This window comes from Erythranthe guttata, chromosome 10, assembly GCF_056151865.1.
Source record: "Erythranthe guttata isolate IM_541 chromosome 10, IM_541, whole genome shotgun sequence".
Taxonomy (NCBI): Eukaryota; Viridiplantae; Streptophyta; class Magnoliopsida; order Lamiales; family Phrymaceae; genus Erythranthe; species Erythranthe guttata.
Genome location: NC_142542.1, coordinates 6,045,345 through 6,067,330, shown reverse-complemented (window position 1 = coordinate 6,067,330; position 21,986 = coordinate 6,045,345). Strand labels below are relative to the sequence as shown.

The window sequence follows — 21,986 nt, the reverse complement described above, 5'->3', positions numbered from 1 at the left end:
TTCTAAAATTTCAAAAAATTAGTATAAATAAAAAGGTACACATACAAATATGGTAGAAAAATTCAAGCAATGCAATTTGCAATCTTCTACTACAAATTATGTTCATAAGTTTTTTTGGATATTCTTTTAATGAATATTTCCTAATTTCTACTATGCACAAATCAAATCCAACAGCAATTAAACTTATGCTGCTATTTCAAAAAACAAAAATCAAGAAAAGAAAATGCAGGATTCTTTTCATGATGACGTAATCACCGCGTCTCACTATAAATTATTCGCCCTTCGCCTTCGTCTTCTTCGTATCACACAAGCGAAAAGATAAATACAAGATATATACTTAATTTTTTTCTATAATTAATATAAATGGCGAACGCATTTCCGGTAGCCCAAAAGCCTTGCGCTGCATGCAAGCACCAACGCAGAAAATGCGATCAAAACTGCGTACTCGCCAAGTATTTCCCAGCAGAAAGATCCGACGATTTTGAAAACGTGTACCATCTTTTCGGGATGCAAAACACGTTGAAAATACTAAAATCGGTGGAGGAAGAAGAAAGGGACGCAACGATTGAGAGCCTTATTATGGAGGCGAAAATGAGATTAGAACATCCCGTGCACGGCCACTTTTCAGTAGCGAGAAAGCTTAGCATCGAGATTGAAAAGACCGAGAAAGAGCTCGAAATTGTCCGCCAAAAAATTCACATATGTAAAGGAGCGGATAATCGGGCCGGCCCGTCGACTCGTGGAGGGCAGTCCGATCAACAGTGAATGTGTTTTTGGTAAAATAAAATTTTGTATTAGACTTAGGCTGCTCGAACGTGTATTTATACTGCATAGGACGACAAAGTATTAATTCATTTTTTGTAATGGAAAATCCTCGGCCGAGATATTTACATTAAATCGACTTACGTCACCCGTATGATTAATTGAAGATTTTTTCACGTTTTTAATTTAATCCGATCCATTGATTTTTATTAATTGTTTCCGTGGTTCACGTGTTCGTTTATTCGTTATCCGTTAATTTTCGACGAACGGAATTGCTATGTTTGTTTTTTGTTTACATTATTTTACAGCATTATAAAGATCGTATTGTTACAATTATATAAAACATTGTGAAAGAAAATTTTATTCGATGGAATAATATATAATGGTAAAGTTTTGTTTTTAAAATTTATTTGGATATTTTAATCCTTCACCCGGCTTAGTGAAAATACAGCTTCTCTTTTCTATTAATCTTATTTTTAATTTGATATTGCTTTTAAATATTGCTCGTACATAATTTATTTATCTATTGTTAATCTTCTCTACTATATTTGTGTACATTTTTTACTAATAAATCTATATTTATTAATTAATTAAAAAGTAGCAATAATTATAAAATAAAATTGATTGTTATAATAATTAATAGGCTTTATTTTTAGATGAAAAAACTACTACCGATTCAATTTAAAAAAAAAAATCCTGAGAATTATGTAATCGAAATTTCAAAATTTGAAATGAAACTTTTATATTCTAAAATTAGAAATTTTGGATCGAAATCGGCATGATAAAATGCATGGTAATGTTGGTGTCGTAAATGTAATTCATGAACGGAAGAAAAAAAAATGAAAATTTGAAAATATGTATATACTAGAATCAAAAGTTTGTTTCATTGTATTAGATCTAGTACTAAAACTGCCAAAATTTCGATGCTAAATGTCATGTTTCAATAGCATGCACATCTAATTTAATTTGACAATAAACATACACTAATATGTAGTATATTTTTAGGGATAAGTTGTTTTATTGGTCAGTAGCATTTGTTCGCGAGTTTGAGTTTTTAATTGTGCGTTTGAGTTATCTTGAATTTTGTAATCGAACATACGGTTTAATTGATGCTACACTCGGTGAATTACATCAGATAATTAATTAATTATAATTTGCACATAATCACACAAGCTCATGTATATGCGTGCTTAGTGAGAAGTTATACCACCACATCAATGGTTAAAAACGATCCGGTGTATTCATGGCGTTTAATGTCTCAATAAACCCGATTGAACGGATTATTTCTAACTCCTACTATTTAGTCAATCAATTGATGGCTTAATAATAAAAATAACAAATCATCAAATAATTCCAACATTCGGAACTAGTAAACTAATAGGGATTATTTCACAAAACCCCCTCATCACAAAAGTCCAATTACAAGAAGCCCAAATTTATTTCTTATTTTTAAAATAAATCCAAAACATCTTTTATTAATAAAAATTAATTAATTATCACAATTATGCCCTTACCTTATCAAAATTAATTAATTATCACAATTATATATGTTTGGGTTGAATATAAATATACGTAATATCTGTTCCATTAATATCACATTCTCAATCTCACCCACAAATCTCGCCCTTTTTTTTCTCTCTATTTTTTTTTCTTTTCTTTTTTCTTTTCTATTCACGATCTACTTCTCACCTCTTCTTCTCTCCTCACCGGCGCTGCCCCAAACCCCACCCGGCAACGCCCCAGCCGACGCCCGAGTCACCTCCCAGCGCCGCCCTAGGCGCTGCCCGAGCCACCTCCCGGCGCCGCCCCAACCGCTGCCCGACGCCGCCCAGCCCCCGCCCGTCGCCGGCCCCAACCCCCACCTCTATTTTCTCTCTCTTCACCGTTGCCGAACGATTTATATGGGTGGTAGAAAAAGGTAAATATTTTTTTTTCGCTTCAATCATCTTTATTCAATGGTTTTAGACTTTGTGGGGAAGGTTCCTATTTGATAACGATATTGTGAAAAAGACCATTAATTCTTATAAATTAATTTTTTTCTTGATCAGATTGATACAGTGACCCTCGTCGGCCTTGTTGGTGGTGGTGTGCTGATCTTGCATTTTTTCCTGGATATAGTAGTGACTTACGTTTTAAATAGCTGATTTTTGAATAGTGAATATGTTTTTTTTTAGTTGTGTTAGTAATGGATTTACGTATGTTTTTAGTGTATTTTGACAACTTTGTTGTTGATTATGTTATTATTAAAGTGGATTACGTTAATTTTTCGTAATATAATTGGTCTTGCACTTTTTTCTTGGACATAGTAGTGGTTTACGTTTCTAATAGTGGTTTACGTTTCAAATAACGAGAAGCAGATGATTACACGGACTATGCTCTAGGGTTCATTGGAGAGAAGATGGGGTTCATTGGAGAGAAGATGGTGTCTTTTATAGTGGGTTTATAGCTTCTTTTTCACAGAATTTTGATGTTTTTTTGTTAGAATTCATAGTGGTTTTCGATATGTATAATATAATTGTGTATATATAGTGGTTTTCATGTTTATATAGCTATTTTATGCATAGTGGTTTTCATGTTTATAGATGTTTTCATAGAGTGGTTTTCAAAGTTATAGCGGATTTCGAAGTTTATAGTGGATTACACTTTGATAAATCGGTTGGATGTTTTTTTAAATATTAAAATAATAAAAATTAATCGAATTACAAAAATTAATGAAAAAATAATTAAAAAAAATATAATTTATTCAAGAAAAGTGGGAAAAAAATTAAAGAAAAATCATTTAAAAAAACCGAAATTAAGAAGAAAAAAAACTATTAAAAATGAAAATAAAAATAAAACTATTTTTTTAAAATTCAATAAAAAACATGAAATATAAACAAGAAAAAAATAATTTAAATTTAAAAAACCGAAAAAAATTTTACAAAATAAAAGAAAACCATTAAAAAGAAAAGAAAAGAAAAGAAAAAATAGAATTTGAAATGACGTAATGTGGGAGATATTAAAGGGGATTAGCATATTTAAAAAAGTTAATTAATTTTCCTTCATAGGAAATGGGGGTATTTTGAATAATTCATGTCAATTGGGTTTATAACAAATATCAATTAATAAAAATGGATTTATCATTAAGTACAAATTGAATGAGGGGTGTTTGTCATATAGCCCCAAACTAATAAGCTAGGTACACAAATATAGTAGCAAATTTAAGCATTAATATTTGGAATCTTCTATTTACAATTTCGTTCATAGTCTACTGATTAAGGAAAAAGGTTAATATACATTATTACATTTCAGTATCATTATTTTTGTTAGTAATTATTTTAATGACCATTTCCCACAATGCACAAATTAAAATCCAACAGCAATTAAACTCATGCAGCTATTTTTAAAACAAAAATACAAGAAAACCAAAACCAGGATTCCTCATATGATGACGTAATCCACCCACATCTTCACTATAAATTATTCAACCCTTCGTCTTCTTCTTCAGTTCGTCTCACATAAGCAACAAAGCAAATACAAGAAAACTATTAGAGGAATTAATTGTATATCTTTGTAGTTAATCATAATTAATATTATATTTCATAATTTAGGGTGATAGCTAGAAATTAGTCTTAGAATATTTGATTGACTAGCAATCACGTATATCTTGTAATTTACATTAATAGCAAATCTTGTAATTAGCTAAGATTGAGAAATCATCCAAGCCTGTATATAAACTTTCTACTGTGATGAATAAAAGGCAAGCCATTACACACATCTTTGTTATGGTATCAGAGCTTATGGTATCAAAGCCAATACGTTCCTGACCTCCTTTTCAATTTTTTTTTTTTCCTTTGTTCATCTTCTTGCACCACAATGGCTACCGATAGCACATCCGCAACCACTTTATCTACACCCGACTCAAACAACTCTCTTGTCTCCATAAACATCACAAATATCACAAAACTAACCTCTACCAACTACATTACGTGGAGCCTTCAAATCCAAAGTCTATTTGAAGGATATGATCTCTACGGATTTCTTGATGGTTCTCTTCAAATGCCCACAACAATACTTACCACGGGTGCCGCTTCCACTCCAAATCCAGCCTACAAAACATGGAAGCGTCAAGATCGTCTTCTCTTTAGTGCACTTCTTGGCTCAGTCTCTCTCCCTATTCAACCCCTCCTTGCTCGTACCGTCACCTCTCACGAGGCATGGACCACCTTGGCTAACACATATGCCAAACCATCACGTGGTCGTATCAAACAAATCAAAGATCAATTAAAGAATTGTGTCAAGGGTTCTAAGACGATCTCCGAATATATGCAATTTATCAAGAATCGGGCAGACGAACTTGCTCTTCTCGGAAAACCCATTGACGAAGAAGATCTCATTGATAAGATTCTTGATGGACTTGGCGAAGATTATAAAGGAATTGCCGATGCAGTCAATGCCCGTGAATCATCAATCACTTTTGATGAAATTCACGAGAAACTCATCAACAAAGAGGCGTCTCTGCAACATCTACACGCACCACAATCACTACTTCCGATGACCGCCAACCCTATCCATCAGCGTAAAAATCAGTCATGGCGTCCCCCTTCGACTGCATTTCACAATCAAGGACACCAATCCAATACCTCTCGCAATGATCGATCACCTCGTCCTTATCTTGGCCATTGTCAAGGATGTGGTACTCAAGGTCACACCGTCAAACGATGCTCTATGTACCGACTTGTCAATGCACAAGCCTCTCCGACTCAGTCTGCACCACGACCACAGGCTTCCCGTCCCAATTCTCCATGGCAACCACGGGCACACTTTGCCTCTGTCGAGACCACCAACACTCCCACATGGCTTCTTGACAGTGGAGCATCCCACCATGTAACCGCAGATCTGAATAATCTTTCGCTTCACACTCCTTATGCAGGCTCTGACGACGTTATGATCGGCGATGGCTCGGGTCTTCGTATTACCCATACCGGTTCCACCACTCTTCCTACCTCCACTCGTACCTTTAATTTACAAAATATCCTTTGTGTACCAAACATTAAAAAGAACCTTATCTCCATTTATCAATTTTGCAATACTAATCATGTATCTATTGAATTCTTACCCACTATTTTTCATGTGAAGGAACTGAATACGGGGGCAATTCTTTTGACGGGAAACACTAAAGATGGCGTTTATGAGTGGCCAAGTTCCTCCTTAAGATCATCTCCACCATTAGTTGCCTTTTCCAGTATCAAAATCAGTACCACCGAGTGGCATTCTAGATTAGGACATCCATCCTCATCTATTGTTCGACATATTCTGTCAACATCCTCATTACCTTATTCCATGTCTGAAAACACTCATTGCAATGCATGTTTAAGCAATAAAAGTCACAAACTTCCCTTTTCTACATCTACAATTACTTCTTCTCGCCCGTTACAAATAATATTTTCGGATGTTTGGACCTCCCCCACTTACTCGATTGATGATTTCAAGTATTATGTCATTTTTGTTGACCATTTTACACGTTACATATGGTTTTACCCCCTAAAGAAAAAATCTCAAGTATGTGATGTTTTTCTACATTTTAAACCACTTGTCGAAAATCATTTCAAACAATCCATTACGACTCTCTACTCAGACAATGGTGGGGAGTATAAGGCATTAGATCAATTTCTTTCACTTCATGGAATTTCTCATCTCACTTCTCCGCCGCGTACACCCGAGCATAATGGTATCTCTGAACGTCGCCACAGGCATATTGTTGAAACAGGTCTTTCTCTCCTTACTCACGCATCCCTCCCTCTCACATATTGGAACTATGCTTTTGCAACTGTTGTATACCTCATTAATCGAATGCCCACTCCAACCCTTTCTCTTTCATCTCCTTACGAATCTCTTTTTGGTTGCTCACCAAACTATACAAAACTCCGCATCTTTGGTTGTTTATGTTATCCATGGCTTCGTCCCTACACGAGCAACAAACTCGAGTCTCGGTCAATTCCATGTGTGTTTGTCGGGTATTCTATCACCCAAAGTGCCTATCTTTGTCTTGATCCGTCCACCTCCAAAATATATACATCCCGCCATGTCAAGTTTGTAGAGTCGGTCTTTCCTTTCAAATCCATGCACGTTAATCTCCCTCGTCCACAGCCAGAAACACTCTCAGATTGGGTACCACCGGCAACATTTCTCCCAATTACGACTGGGTCACTCAACACGCCATCTACAGTTCTGCCCTCCGTCTCAGTTCCAACACATGATCAACAAAATGCTTTCTTTGACATCACCAATCACCCACCCAATACATCCCATACTACCTTACCACAAAATCAACCCACCAACAACCACCCACCCCACCCATTGCATACTACCTTACCTCAAAATGAACCCACCAACAGTCACGCATCTAATCCACCACCTTATACCTTACCTCAAAACAAACTCACCAACAACCACACCATGGCCACCCGTGCTAAAAACCGCATCCATAAACCTACCCAAAAACTCAATCTAACTGCCACCGTCACCTCAACCCATCACCTTGAACCACAAACATTGACCCAAGCTCTCAAAGATCCAAAATGGCGTCAGGCTATGTCCGAGGAGTATGATGCTCTTGTGCGGAATGGAACATGGGAGCTTGTCCCACCTAACTCATCACAAAATCTTGTCGGTTGTAAATGGATTTTTAAAATTAAACGTTTACCTGATGGCTCAATTGACAGGTACAAAGCACGATTGGTTGCGAAAGGGTTCCATCAACGTCCTGGTATTGATTATCATGACACATTCAGTCCGGTTGTCAAACCTACAACTATTCGGTTGGTTCTAAGTCTTGCTGTTTCTCGAGGTTGGTCTCTTCGTCAACTTGATGTGAATAATGCCTTTTTACAAGGTCATCTATCTGAAAATGTCTTCATGGCCCAACCACCGGGATTTCATGATCGTGATCAACCCACACATGTTTGCAAGTTGAGGAAAGCTATATATGGTCTTAAACAAGCACCACGTGCATGGTACCATGAGCTACGACAATTTCTTGTCACCTCGGGGTTTACAAACTCTCATTCAGACACATCACTCTTTGTCTTCAACAATAATGGTAATCTCATCTATCTTCTTGTATATGTTGATGACATTATTATTACTGGATGCAATACTGTTGCAGTTCAACACTTTATTGATCTCCTTGGCCAAAGATTTTCCATAAAAGATCTTGGAGATTTGACGTACTTTCTTGGCGTAGAAGTAACCACGACTTCAACTGGATTGTTTCTCTCCCAGCGGAAGTATATCACAGATCTCCTAGCTCGAACAAATATGTTTGGGGCCAAATCTGTCACTACTCCAATTGCTACTGAGCCAACACTTACTGCTCTTTCTGGAACTGTTTTGCAAGACCCTTATGAATACAGAGCAGTAGTTGGAAGTCTTCAACACTTGTGCCTCACACGTCTTGATATTGCTTATGCTGTTAATAAGTTGTCTCAATTCATGCATCGGCCTACTACTGATCATTGGTCTGCAGTCAAACGTTTACTTCGTTATCTTTCTGGCACAATTGATCATGGTATTCAACTGTATCGTCATACAACTTTGTCTCTTCATGCCTTCTCGGATGCTGATTGGGCCGGAAACAAGGATGACTACACCTCCACTAGTGCTTACATTGTCTACCTCGGACGGAATCCAATATCTTGGTCTTCCAAGAAACAACGAACAGTTGCACGTTCCTCCACGGAAGCTGAGTACCGAGCTGTTGCCGCTACGTCTGCGGAGTTACTTTGGGTTTGCTCTCTTCTAACCGAACTTGGCATTCATATTCCTTCTGCACCCGTTATTTATTGTGACAATATTGGTGCAACTCATCTTTGTTCTAATCCTATCTTCCATTCACGGATGAAGCATGTGGCAATTGATTATCATTTTATTCGGGATCAAGTACAAAATGGAGCTTTACGTGTTACCCATGTGGCATCTGAAGATCAATTAGCCGACATTCATTTGGGCTCTAATATAATTAATATTTATATTTATATGTAATATAATGGCGAACGCAGGTCCAACAGTCTATAAAGCTTGCGTTGTACGCAAGCACCAGCGCAGAAAATGCGATCAAAACTGCGCGCTGGCGAAGTATTTCCCGGCGGGATGCAAAACATGATGAAAATACTGAAATCTGTGGACGAAGACGAAAGAGATACAACTATTGAGAGCCTTATTATGGAGGCGAGAATGAGATTGGAATATCCGGTGCACGGTCACTTTTCGGTGGCGAGAAAGCTTAGTTTCGAAATTGAAAAGGCGGAGAAAGAGCTTGAAATTGTCCGCCAAAAAAATCACATATGTAAAGGAGCGGATAATCGGGCCAGCCCGTCGACTCGTGAAGGGCGGCCCGATCAACCGTGAATGTGTTTTAGAAAAATAAAAACTTAGATTAGACGTAGGATGCTCGAACGAGTATTTATAGTGCGTAGGGTGATTGTGTATTGATACGATTTTGTAATGGAAAATCCTCGGTCGAGATATTTACATTAAATCGAGTTACGTCACGTGTATAATTAATTGAATGATTTTTACCTTTTTAATATAATCCGATTCGTTAGTTTTTATGTTTTCGTGGTTAACGTGTTCTAATTATCCGGTATCCGTTATTTTTCGATGGAAATTGCTAAGTTTGTTTACATTCTTTTATAACATTTATATATATAAATATTGTGATAAGGTTGCGAAATAAAATTTTATTCAATGAATATATAATTTTACGTTTTGTACTTTTTATCCATTTTTGGAAATTTAGCCATTTTTGGACGAAAAAAAAGGGTCCATTTGATATACATCCCTAGAATGCAAAATATATAGGGATAAGTCCACCCCTAAAATTCTTCCTTTGAGATAACCCCCTGGAGAGGCAAAAGTACTATTGTGCCCTTAAGTGCAATATTTGCCCAACTGCATTCAGATTTTTGCCTCTTCATTCAGTATAATGCCCAACTGTGTTTAGCATTTTTGGGCCTGTATTTAAAAATTTTATAGATTTTTTTTAAATAAAAAATATAAATGTTTTTTTTATTATTATTATTTTTTATACGTAACCTCTTTTGTATTTATTTTATATATTTTTAATTTTTTTTAATATTTTTAATATTTTTAATATTTTTAATATTTTTAATATTTTTTTATTTTTTTAATTTTTTAATTTTTTTAATTTTTTTTAATTTTTTTAATTTTTTGTTTTTTAATTTTTTAATATTTCATTTTTAATTTTTCTGGATAAATTTACTGTACTGAAATTGACTACTGAAATTGACTATACATGACTATAGTATACTACACCTAACTATAGTATACCACAGTCATGTATAGTTATATGTAATCATGTAATGTCTTTTATCCCAAAATTAAGCTACACCAACAACAAAATTCACAATTTTAATCTTGATATTATAAATCAACTAACCCAAAAAAAAAAACACAATTACGTGCATATAATCTTCAAAACATGAACATGCATTACTATACATTAAAAAGCGCATAGCATACATATACCTATATGTTACTACACGTGATTATAGTTATCTACAATTATCAATAGTTATATAAGTGACATAAGTCTGGAGTCTTGTAGCATGAATGCAACTTCACATGGCACTTCTCTGCGTCTTATTCTTTGCATCTCATAATGTTATACAAAGCAGACCCTGTGACAAAAAAATACAAGTTAAAGAGAAAAATGGAACATGCGAGTTATATTAAATGAAAAATACAAAAAAAACATGATTTTTTTTGATAAATTTACTGTACTGTAATCGACTACAAATGATTATACTACAAGTTCTATAGTCATGTATAGTTATATGTATCTATGACTATACATGACTACATATATGACTGTATATGACTATATATAACTGCATATTCACCTGACCAAAATCACCCGTCTAAGTAACCACTACCGATTAAGTTTCTACTACAGGCAAACAAAACTCTCACACTTGAGGCATTTCAGATCATCTTCAAATAAATACAAAAAATAAAAGACACAATTTATAACAAAAATGAATAACATAAGAATCAAACCAATTAAAAAATCAAATTAATCCAAAGAAAAATATTTTAATATTAACTGTTCACAGATCTTAAAAAGCATAGTAGATCTAATATTTTTTTGATAAAAAAACAGTAGATTTGATTTGAGCCCTCCTTCAACCAAAGAAAGAGAAGAAACGAAAACAATAACGTAGAAACCGTTTCACCTGTATATAACTGTATATTCCTGACCCAAGTTCTATAGTCATGTATAGTTATATGTATCCATGACTATACATGACTACATATATGACTCTATATGACTACATATAACTGTATATTCACCTGACTCAAATCACATATCTAAGTAATCGCTACTAATTAAGTTTCTATTACAGGCAAACAGAGTACTCACACTTGAGGCATTTCGGATCATCTTCAAATAAATACGAAAAGTAAAAGATATATGATTTATAACAAAAATGAACAACATAAAAATCAAAACAAAATAAAAAATCAAATTAATCCAAAGAAAAATATTTTAATATTACTTGTTCACAAATCTTAAAAAACATAGTAGATCTAATGTTTTTTTTTTTAATAAAAAATATGAGATTTGATTTGAGCACTCCCTCAACCAAAAAAAGAGAAGAAACTAAAACAATAACGTAACCGTTTCATCAAACGAAGAATGAGATTTAAAACGAATTTAAAACAAACAAACCTTAATTCATCCATCATGTTTTTGGCATCATCGAGTCTATACGATTTGGACGGGTGATTCAAGGCGGCGATTAGCATCGAACACGGGAAAAGGAACGGCGGCGCAAGGCTGTGGGAGGAGCAGCGACTGCGGTGCAAGAAGGGGGGGAGCGGCGGCGACGACGGCGCAAGGAGGTGAGAGGAGCGACGGCTGCGGCGCAAAGAGGTGAGGAGAGCGGCGGCGACGGCACAAGGAGGTGGGGGAGGCAAAGGCGGCGGCGCAAGGAGGTGAGGAGAGCGGCGGCGGCGCAATGAGGTAGGGGAGCAACGGTGGCGGCGCATGGAGGTAAGGGGAGCGGCGGCGTAGGGCTGATAGTTAGAGAGAGAGGGAGAAAAAGAGAGAGAGAGAGAGGGGAAATGGCTGTGGGCAAATAGTTAGAGAAAGAGAAAGGGGGAAAAAGAGAGAGGAGAGAAGAATGACGGCTGAGAGATGTGGGACTGGGGTGGGAGAAAAGATTAGGAGGGTTAGGGTTTGAATATTAATTAAAAGATTAAAACGGGTATTTCAATTTGTTCAGGGGGGTCTGTCAAATTAAGATTAGAATTTGAGTTTTTAACTAAGAAAGAAAAATCAATAGGACCTATACATATATATTTTCAAAACTAAGGGGTTATCCCTCATTTCCCAAAAAAAAAAGCTTCCACAAGGACAAGACCGGTACATGGTAGCAGCAATTGCTCGGGACAGCAGCGGCCAGTGCCTTGGATGGAGATTCCGTTCGTTCACAGGCAAGATCCTACCAGTGGAAGGTGAGGCCTGCGCGGCAAAGGAAGCAACTATCTTGGCCGGATGGCAATCGGTAATCTTTGAAGGGGACAACTTGCAAATAATTAAGACTCTCAACGATGGCGATCTCGAGATCAGTTTGTACGTTTCCAGGGACGAAAAAAGAAAAAAAAAATTGAGATCAGTTTGTATGTTTCCAGGGTCGAACATATATTTTATGCTTTTGCCAACTGAGCTAAAAATAATTCTTGAAAACATTTGTACATAGTCATATATATATTTTAGCACAATTGAAGGCTCTACACTCACTCGCCTTGGGCTTGGGCCAGCCCTGCTTATAGCATACTGAATATTCTTTTGACACCCCTATCGAAGACACGGTTCCGTACTCAGTCCGACCCACCATAGCTAATGTAAAGTAGTTTTTCCATTATAAACAAAAAATGGTTATATAAATATTACTTAATAATATATTTTCTTAAATCTGATTTTCAATTTTTATTTTATATATAAGGTAAAAGTTTAAGCTTGCAAATAATTTTTTTTAAGTTTGTAATTTTTTTTTTTTGTTATTTGGATATTTTTTTTAAACTTGTAATATGAAATTTTAGATAAACTTTGACAATTAATTTATAAAATGAATTAAGGAAATAAAAAGATTGCAACCGTTCCATAATTAACTAGAATAATGGTTTAAACTCGAAGCTCGAAAAATCCTGAATCTAGCCGTAGAATCAAAGTAAGACATTCCCCTACTTGACAATTAATTAGTTAGTACTTTAATTTAAAATTAGATGTGATTTTCAATAACGCCTCTAATTTAACAATAATCAGAAGCTTGTGCGTAATATTTTTAGCGATAATTCGTATTTTTCGTTTTATTAACTATGTGAAAATTTAATATCCTATAGCTACAAATTAAAAGATTGGAACCGTGTCATAATTAACTAGAAAATCTTTTAAACACGAAGCTCGAAAAATCCCGAATCTAGTCGTAGAAATCACAGCAAGACATTCCCCTACTTGATAATTAATTAGTTAGTACTTTGATTTTAGATGTGATATTTCAATAACGCCTCTAATTTAACAATAAGCTCATTTGTAATATTTTTAGCAATAATTCATATTTTTCGTTTTATTAACTACGTGAAAATTTAATTTCGTATAGCTACTAATTTTATTGGATATTAACATTAATTGTTTACTAGTTTGAGTTTTTAATTGCTGACTCGAGCTATCTTGATTATATATTATGTCAACCGATTATAACTCCTATTATTTAGTCATCGACAACTTAATAGCAACAATCGAACAATACTCTAACGATGAACATTTTCATTTATAATGGTTCCAAAATCACCAAATAATTCTAAATTTCGAAAAAATTAGTATAAAAAAAAAGTTACACAAATATGGTAGAAAAATTCAAACAATGCAATTTGCAATCTTCTATTACAAATTATATTCATAAATTTTTTTTTTGGATATTCTTCCTAATTCCTACTATGCACAAATCAAATTCAACAGCAATTAAACTTATGCTGCTATTTCAAAAAACAAAAATAAAGAAAAGAAAACGCAGGATTCATTCCATGATGACGTAGTCACCGCGTCTTCATTATAAATTATTCGCCCTTCGCCTTCGTCTTCTTCGTATCACACAAGCGAAAAGATAAATACAAAATATATACTTAATTGTTTTCTATAATTAATATAAATGACGAACGCAGTTCCGGTAGTCCAAAAAGCGTGCACTGCATGCAAGCACCAACGCAGAAAATGCGACCAAAACTGCACGCTCGCCAAGTATTTCGCGGCGGAAAGATCTAACGATTTTGAAAACGTGTACCATCTTTTCGGGATGCAAAACACGTTGAAAATACTAAAATCGGTAGAGGAAGAAGAAAGGAACACAACGATTGAGAGCCTTATTATGAAGGCGAGAATGAGATTAGAACATCCCATGCACGACCACTTTTCAGTGGCGAGAAAGCTTGGTTTCGAGGTTGAAAAGAATGAGAAAGAGCTCGAAATTGTCTGCCAAAAAATTCACATTTGTAAATGAGCGGATAATCGGGCCGGCCCGTCGACTCGTGGATGGCAACCCGATCAACCGTGAATGTGTTTTGGTAAAATAAAATTTTGTACTAGACCTAGGCTGGTCGAACATGTATTTATAGTGCGTAGGACGATAATGTATTAATACATATTTGTAATTGAAAATCCTCGGCCGAGATATTTATATTAAATCGAGTTGCGTTCGTTCACGTGTATAATTAAAAAGGGTAAATGGCAAATAGGCCAATAACAAGGGCACTTAATTAAAAGAGGAACATCCAATTTTTTTGTCTTTCAAATAAATCCTGCCTATTCAAACTTATTTGCAAATAAGAAAAATCCCTTTATACATACCAAAATTACCCCTAATTCTTTGAAACCCAATTCAAATCCAATTTCATGATTTACACCCCAATTTAGCCCAATTTCATCAATTAACCAATTTTAATACTAATTTCAATTTTGACACCAATTTTGAACCGCCACCAACGGAGACCGCCGGTCTCCGGCGTTGACCTTTTTTGTTTTTTTTTCTTTTGATAAACTTTTTTTCCCCAAATTTTTTTTTTCCAGCCGGTCAACTGCCGTTGACCACGGTCTCCGGCGTTGACTTTTTTTTTTTATAATTTTGTTTTTTCTTAAGAAAATATTTTAATTAATATAACTGTCTTGGCTGCGAAATTACTATCTCCGGCAGTTATTTAACTATTGGAGATAATAATTTAACAGTTAATTGACTTTTTTATTCTTAAAAAAAATATTTTTAATTAATATTACTGTATTCGTTGCTAAATTACTGTCTCCAACAGTTATTTAACTGTCGGAGACAATAATTTAACTGTTAATTGACTTTTTTTTTTAGTTTTTTTTCTTAAATTAATATTACTGTCTTGGCTCCTAAATTACCGTCTCCAACAGTAATTTAACTGTCTTAGACAATAATATTAATAATATTACTGTTCAGGAAAATAATATTTATAATATTACTGTCCCGGAAAAATATTAATGTCCCGGAAAAATATTACTGTCGTAGACAGTAATTTAGTAGCCAATATAGTAATATAAATTAAAATATTTTTTTCTAAGAAAAAAAAAATCAACGCCGGAGACCGGCGCTCAACGGTGGTTGACCGGCCAGAAAAAATTTCAGGAAAAAATAAGTTTTCTGAAAAAAAAAAAAGAAAAAAAAAATCAACGCCGGAATCTGGCTGGAAAAAAAAATTTCAGAAAAAAAATTATTTTCTGAAAAAAAAAATTGGGGGTTAAGGTGATATATTTGTTTAAATCCGGGTCAATGTGTAATATTAAGGAAGTTAGAACATAATTGATGGAATTGATAAGAATTATAATATGGAGGGTATTTTAGACTAAAGACATGGGGATGGGTTTAATTGAGAGACTTTTTTTTGTTGACCAAAATGCATTTCAGTCCCATGTGATGCGCCTTTTTGCCATTCGCCCTTAATGTAATCTGATCCGTTGATTTTTAATTTATTTTTTTCGTGGTTGACGTGTTCGTTTATCCGTTATCCGTTAATTCTAAAGGAATCGCTAAGTTTGTTTTGCGTTTACATTATTTTACAACTAATGAAACTAAATAAAGATTGTATTGTTACAATTATATAAATATATATTTTTTTAAAAATTTTGATATTGCTTTTAAATATGGCAGCGACTATATGCAATCGCAAAATTACTTAGTGGAAGACTAAATCTAATTTTTCACCAAATGAATTACTAAAACACTATTATACCCTTACTAAAATGCAAAATCTACTGTTACAAAATTCCACAACTTCCCTTGTGCAAGACCACACAAGCAAAACCCATTTCATCTTCCTCACAAACCCATTTCACACAAATTCTTAAAAAAAAATTCTTCTTCTTCTCCAAAAATCCTCAACACCCAAAACCATCAAATCTTACTAAAACATGCAAATGATAACATTATGGTGTCACAAGAAATCAATATGGAGAATTCTATGAAAAAAAATAGAAAACAAACTATGAATGAATCTATTTTTATAGTAAGGTGATCGATTTTTAAGTTTTCAAAACGAAAATTCGCACAGTCAAAATTCGACATTGACATGTCGAATTTTGTCACAAAATTCGACATTTAGATGTTGATTTTTTAATAAAAAATCGACATCAACTCTAGATGTCGATTTTTGTGACAAAAATCGACATCTACATGTCGATTTTTCGCCCAAAAATCAAAATCTAGATTTTTGCCAAAAAATCGACATTTAAATGTCGTTTTTTCACCAAAAAATCAACATGTACAGGTCGAATTTTCTTCTTCTTCTTCTTCTTCTTCTTCTTCTTCTTCTTCTTCTTCTTCTTCTTCTTCTTCTTCTTCTTCTTCTCCTTCTTCTTTCCTCCTTCCTTCATATTCTTCTTCTCTTCCTTTTCAAGCACCCACGGTTGGGCGGCGGCAATTCTTCGGCGGCGGATGGGCGGCGACAATTCTTCGGCAGCGGATGGGCGGCGACAATTCTTCTCGTCTTGTGTTCTTGTCTTCTTCCCCTACTGCATCCCTCTCTCTCCTTTTTCAATTCCTTCTTTATTTTTATTTTTATTTTATTTTCTTGTTATTTACTTTTTATTTTCTTTTTGGTCTTGCAATAGTAATTATGTCTACTTTGAATGAAAAGTATCAAAATCAATATTGAGGTTATATTTGTAATTTTCAGTCTTGCTCTTAGTAAGTTTATTTATATTTTGGTCTTGCATCAAGTAAGGACTTACACTTAATAATTTTAGTCTTGCATATATTCGTTGCCTTTAAATATTGCTTGACATATTTTCGTTTGCTGTATATACTAACTGAAATGCTATTCATAGGGCGGTTTTTACCGGCTTGCAGTGCGATTTATTTCATTTGTAACTTTCCTAAAAAAAAACCAAATTCGCCCGCTATTTCGTGTATTATTACACGAAATCCACTCAATAATTTCGTGTCTTTTCACACGAAATAGCGGTGTTTATTGTTATAGAACACGAAGGACGAAACTGTTCGATTAAAACAAAATCGTGTATTTCGTGTAAACGTACACGAAATGGAAGACCATATTTCGTGGCGTTTTATACGAAATTGAAGACCATATTTCGTGGAGTTTTCTACGAAATGGAAGACCATATTTCGTAGATTTTTCCACGAAATATGAAGTGACATTTCGGGAAATTCAGTACGAAATAACTAATTGATTTATTTTTTAACTAACCAATTTATTTCAGACACTCAAATTGACATAACAATTCAAATACAAATACAAATTGAACTAGAATTCAAATACAACTACAAATTGATCTAAATTTCAAATACAAAATTGACACAAAAATTCAAATACAACTACAAATTGAACTAGAATTCAAATACAACTACAAATTGATCTAAATTTCAAATACAAAATTGACCTAAAAATTCAAATACAAATACAAATTGAACTAGAATTCAAATGCAACTACAAATTGAACTAGAATTCAAATACAACTACAAATTGAACTAGAATTCAAATACAACTACAAATTGATCTAAATTTCAAATACGAATAAAATTTAACTAGATTTCAGATACAACTACAAATTGAACTACCGACCAGACTTTAATTGTTCGTACAAGAGTAGTCGGGGTTTGTACGTTTTGAGTAAGTGCCTCAAGTTTTTAGCTCTATGGTGTACCCATGCCGGATGGATTGGTGGTAGTGGACTATTTGCGACCAAATTAACAAACATGAAATGATTGTTGTGCAATGACACAACAATCATACATGATAAGTGACCACTGCCAAACATAGGAAGGTAAGTCATACTCCCTACTTGAGTCAAAAGTACCACTAATGCATTGTATCTGGTAGCAATGGCCAATCCCATTTCATTCATGTCCATCCAATAAGCTTGTGGACAAGGCCCTGAGGTCCAGTCACACTTGCGTATGACCTCAACGTATCCGGTACTGCCAAACATCGCCGTGTAGACACTAGCATGCTCGTATAACTCAATAAGCAACTCCCCTCTCACTTGCGGCCATCTTTCTTGATCCCCGTACACGGCTTGAGCAACGCACCGGTACCCACAGTTGCCATCCGCCATCATGTTAACATAATCTTGAATAAGACGGACCATAAATCTGGGCACGAAAGAATAAAAGTCGATTCCTTCATGTGCAGGTATTGTAGGGGCAGCAGATTCTTGTGTGGGAATACGAGAACCACGACCTTTCATCTTCGATTGAGGCGTTCCATCAGTGCTTCTCTCAACCTTTGTTTTAGGAATCTTTGCACCAGATGAGGTTTGGCGACCCTTGGAACCACAAGACGACTTAATTGTCTCATCATCAATATGATACTGCCATCCAGAAGGGTCTCTCTTTGTCGAGTTATTCTTTGGTCGTCCTTTGGTCTTAACAAATGATGGCTCGGACAGATGCGACGTAGACGGATAAACGATGCCACGCAATGAGGCCACGGCATTTATCTTACTCGTGTAATTCATCTTCTTCAAATTGCAATTCAGGTCATCAATCTGTCTATCCACAATCTCCTCGCGGTTTACTTGATACTCAGGTAGCTCCGAAGGCTCAACTGCCACGGTACTCCAGAATGGATGCAAGTCTGAAATAACGAACGTGTCATTATCTTCCATTTTCTGCACAATTTTGCACGCGCATGGGAGCCCATGAGTATTCCAAAGATAGTGTGTGCAAATACTCGGATCTTGCATCGCCGGGGACTCCATCTCTTCATCCAATTTCTCTAATGCCAGATGCGTAACATAACAAATCAAACCCTGAAAACACGGCCATGCTGCAGTATGCTTCCTTATCTTGGATGATAATGAAAAATCGCACTTCAGCTCACTAATTTGGATATAAACTTGGTCCCGAAGTTTGCCTTGCACGTTATCCAGACCTCCGGTCGAAGCATTTAACCAACCCTTCGCTGAAGAATGAGCGCTCTCCACCCTATCCAATTACAACAACAATCAGAGCATACAACGACAATCAAATTACAAAATAAATATTATTTTTATATAATATCTTTTATCATTTAAATAACTAAAACATGTAATACCTGTTGGTGCTCGTGTTGCCAAAATGATACACATTGCGAGTATAGGCACGAACAAACTTCTCCTTGTATATCAACCACGTATCATTCAAATACTGTATCAGCCGAGGATACCCTGCATACCGTCCAACAATTTCATTGTAATTGTAATGATACTCTTCTTCGGTTTCTGATTTCACCAGCTTAGCCCACAGCACACGTCGGAATATTAGACCTTGGTCCTTGTTGCCTCCCATAAATTTCGTCGCATTTGCCTCAACATTTCTGTTTATATGGAATATACACAACATATGATACGAAAATGGGAAGACATTTGGCAGTGCTTTCAAAAGACCCAACTCTCTGTCTGTCAAGATCGCATCAGGTTCGACACCATCTAGCAACTCTTTCAAACAATTCAAAGTCCACTCGTAGGTGTCTGCATCTTCATGCGACATAAATGCAACAGCAATTGTATAATTCCTCCCAACTGGAGTTATCCCAATTATTTCCAAAAGAGGCATTCCATACCTACAACAATGTTGTTTTTACATATTTAAACAATACAAGACATTAAAACACAATAATCATAATTTGAACAATCGTAATTTTTACTTACTTATTGGTTTTGTATGTGCAGTCCATCAATATAACATACGGGAACAACCGTAATAACTTAATAGATTCGGGACATGCAAACATAATATCTGTAATCGTGTTGCTCGTTTCACTATCGACGCGATGCCAATATCGATACTCTCCTTTTTGAAAGTTATGCATCATAAACTGAATAACAGTCATGCCCTCCATTTCCTCAGATTTAATCTTGGCCAACTCATTGTAAACATGCTTCATAGAGGTTTGTATCGTCGGATCATCTTTTCTCAGTCTATCCATGATCAGCATTGGCTTCACGTGAGAATTTCGCAATTCTTTAATTCTTGCTTTCTGTTGTGGAGTTATACGACTAGTCGTACCTTGTCCGTGAGGAAACAAAGTCGGACGATGACTATGCCTGCCATCGCTGACAGTCAACCGCCATAATTCATCAAACCTTGACCTTTTGCCAATCAATTTGAACGGACAACCACATTTTTTTGTTCCTGAGTTTCTAGGATCTTCCACATCGATATTCGTTTGTCGGCCATGTCCGTATTTGTCACACGTCATGTACTGTGCATTCTCCCTTCTAGACTGACAAATCAAACGGTGACAATGACTAACTGCAGTTTCTTTCGCCCAGTTGATTAATTCTTCCCTACTGCCGAACACAATATCAACTTGGAAGAAGTGAGAGAAATCTTCATATTCCTTTTTATCCAAAACCGAGGGATCAAAATACAAATTGTCGTCATATGGCTGCGTAAATACAAAAAAAAGGTTAGATACTTGCACAAAAAAAATTAATAACAATACTAGGTATTTCGTGTAAAATTACACGAAGTATATGCATACATTTCGTATAGTACTGCACGAAATAAATAACAAAATAGTTTTACTGATATTTCGTGTGACTTTACACGAAATAATAGGTATCATTTCGTAGTATTGTACACGAAATGACTGGAAAACACGAATAAAGTGTTCATTTCGTGCAAAACACCACGAAATGACTTGAATAATTTCGTGATATTCTACACGAAACGACTGAAAATCGAAAAAAATCACACTAAAACGTATTTTTTTACCTCATTTACGGGATCGATGTTGGCCATCTTGATAATCGTTGGGTTTTAACTCATTTCTACGAAAACAAATCACGATCTACGAAAGTCGAAATATTTGGAGGTTGAGAGGATTTTGTAAAAGGTTAAAGTGTTTTTTGACAAATGAATTATTTTGCACTGTAGCTGAAAAAAACCGCACTGATAATAGCAAGCCCCATATACTAATTTGAAAATGAACGGGCCCAACTGAGCAACTATTTTCTCACAAGGTATTGGGCCAAAAAAATGGCATTGGCCCAATAATGTGATTGATGTCATATCTCTAAATTAAAATGCGACAAACATTGAATAAAGGATAAAAAAAGGCGAATGGCAGAAAGGCCTATTACATTGGACTTAAATGCATTTTGGTCCACAAAAAAAATAGTCTCTCAATTAAACCCATCCCTATGTCTTTAGTCTAAAATACCCTCCATAATATAATTCTTATCAATTCCACCCATTATGCTCTAACTTCCTTAATATTACACATTGACCCCGGATTTAAACAAATATATCACATCAACCCCCAAAATTTTTTTTCAGAAAATAATTTTTTTTTTTGAATTTTTTTTTCTGGCTAGATATCGGCGTTGACTTTTTTTTTTTTTTTTTGAAAACTTTTTTTTTCCTGAAATTTTTTTCGGCCGGTCAACCACCGTTGACCGCCGTCTCCGGCGTTGACTTTTTTGTTTTTTTTTTGAATTTCTTTTTCTTAGAAAAAAATTATAATTAATATTACTATCTTGACTGCTAAATTACTGTCTCAGACATGACAATAATATTATGAATATTATTTTCCCGAACAGTAATATTATTAATATCATTGTCTAAGACAGTTAAATTAATGTTGGAGACAGTAATTTAGCAGCCAATGCAGTAATATTAATTAAAATAATTTTTTTTAAGAAA

General features: G+C 35.0%; 2 protein-coding genes across 2 annotated transcripts; one reads left to right on the top strand and one right to left on the bottom strand.

Annotated features, from left to right (window-relative positions):
* Nucleotides 1–363: 363 nt before the first annotated feature.
* Nucleotides 364–765, top strand: LOC105966475 (LOB domain-containing protein 7). Its single transcript, XM_012991034.2, has one exon. It carries the CDS (start codon nt 364–366, stop codon nt 763–765), a length of 402 nt encoding a protein of 133 aa, XP_012846488.2.
* An 18,738-nt stretch (nt 766–19,503) lies between these two features.
* LOC148767365 (uncharacterized) lies at nt 19,504–21,187 on the bottom strand. The gene is made up of 2 exons (XM_088824809.1): nt 21,057–21,187; nt 19,504–20,727 (listed from the first exon to the last, which is right to left on the bottom strand). Exons 1-2 carry the CDS (start codon nt 21,081–21,083, stop codon nt 19,984–19,986), a joined length of 771 nt encoding a protein of 256 aa, XP_088680935.1. The 5' UTR covers nt 21,084–21,187; the 3' UTR covers nt 19,504–19,983.
* Between the last annotated feature and the right edge of the window lie 799 nt (nt 21,188–21,986).

What these genes read in the sequence shown, in the direction of transcription:
- LOC148767365 (XM_088824809.1), bottom strand. Translation starts at nt 21,083, where the DNA reads ATGGCCAACATCGATCCCGTAAATGAG. An exon ending in ACATCGATCCCGTAAATGAG is followed by an intron (nt 20,728 to 21,056) that starts GTAAAAAAATAC and finishes GTATTTACGCAG; the next exon opens with CCATATGACGACAATTTGTA.
- LOC105966475 (XM_012991034.2), top strand. Translation starts at nt 364, where the DNA reads ATGGCGAACGCATTTCCGGTAGCCCAAAAGCCTTGCGCTGCATGCAAG.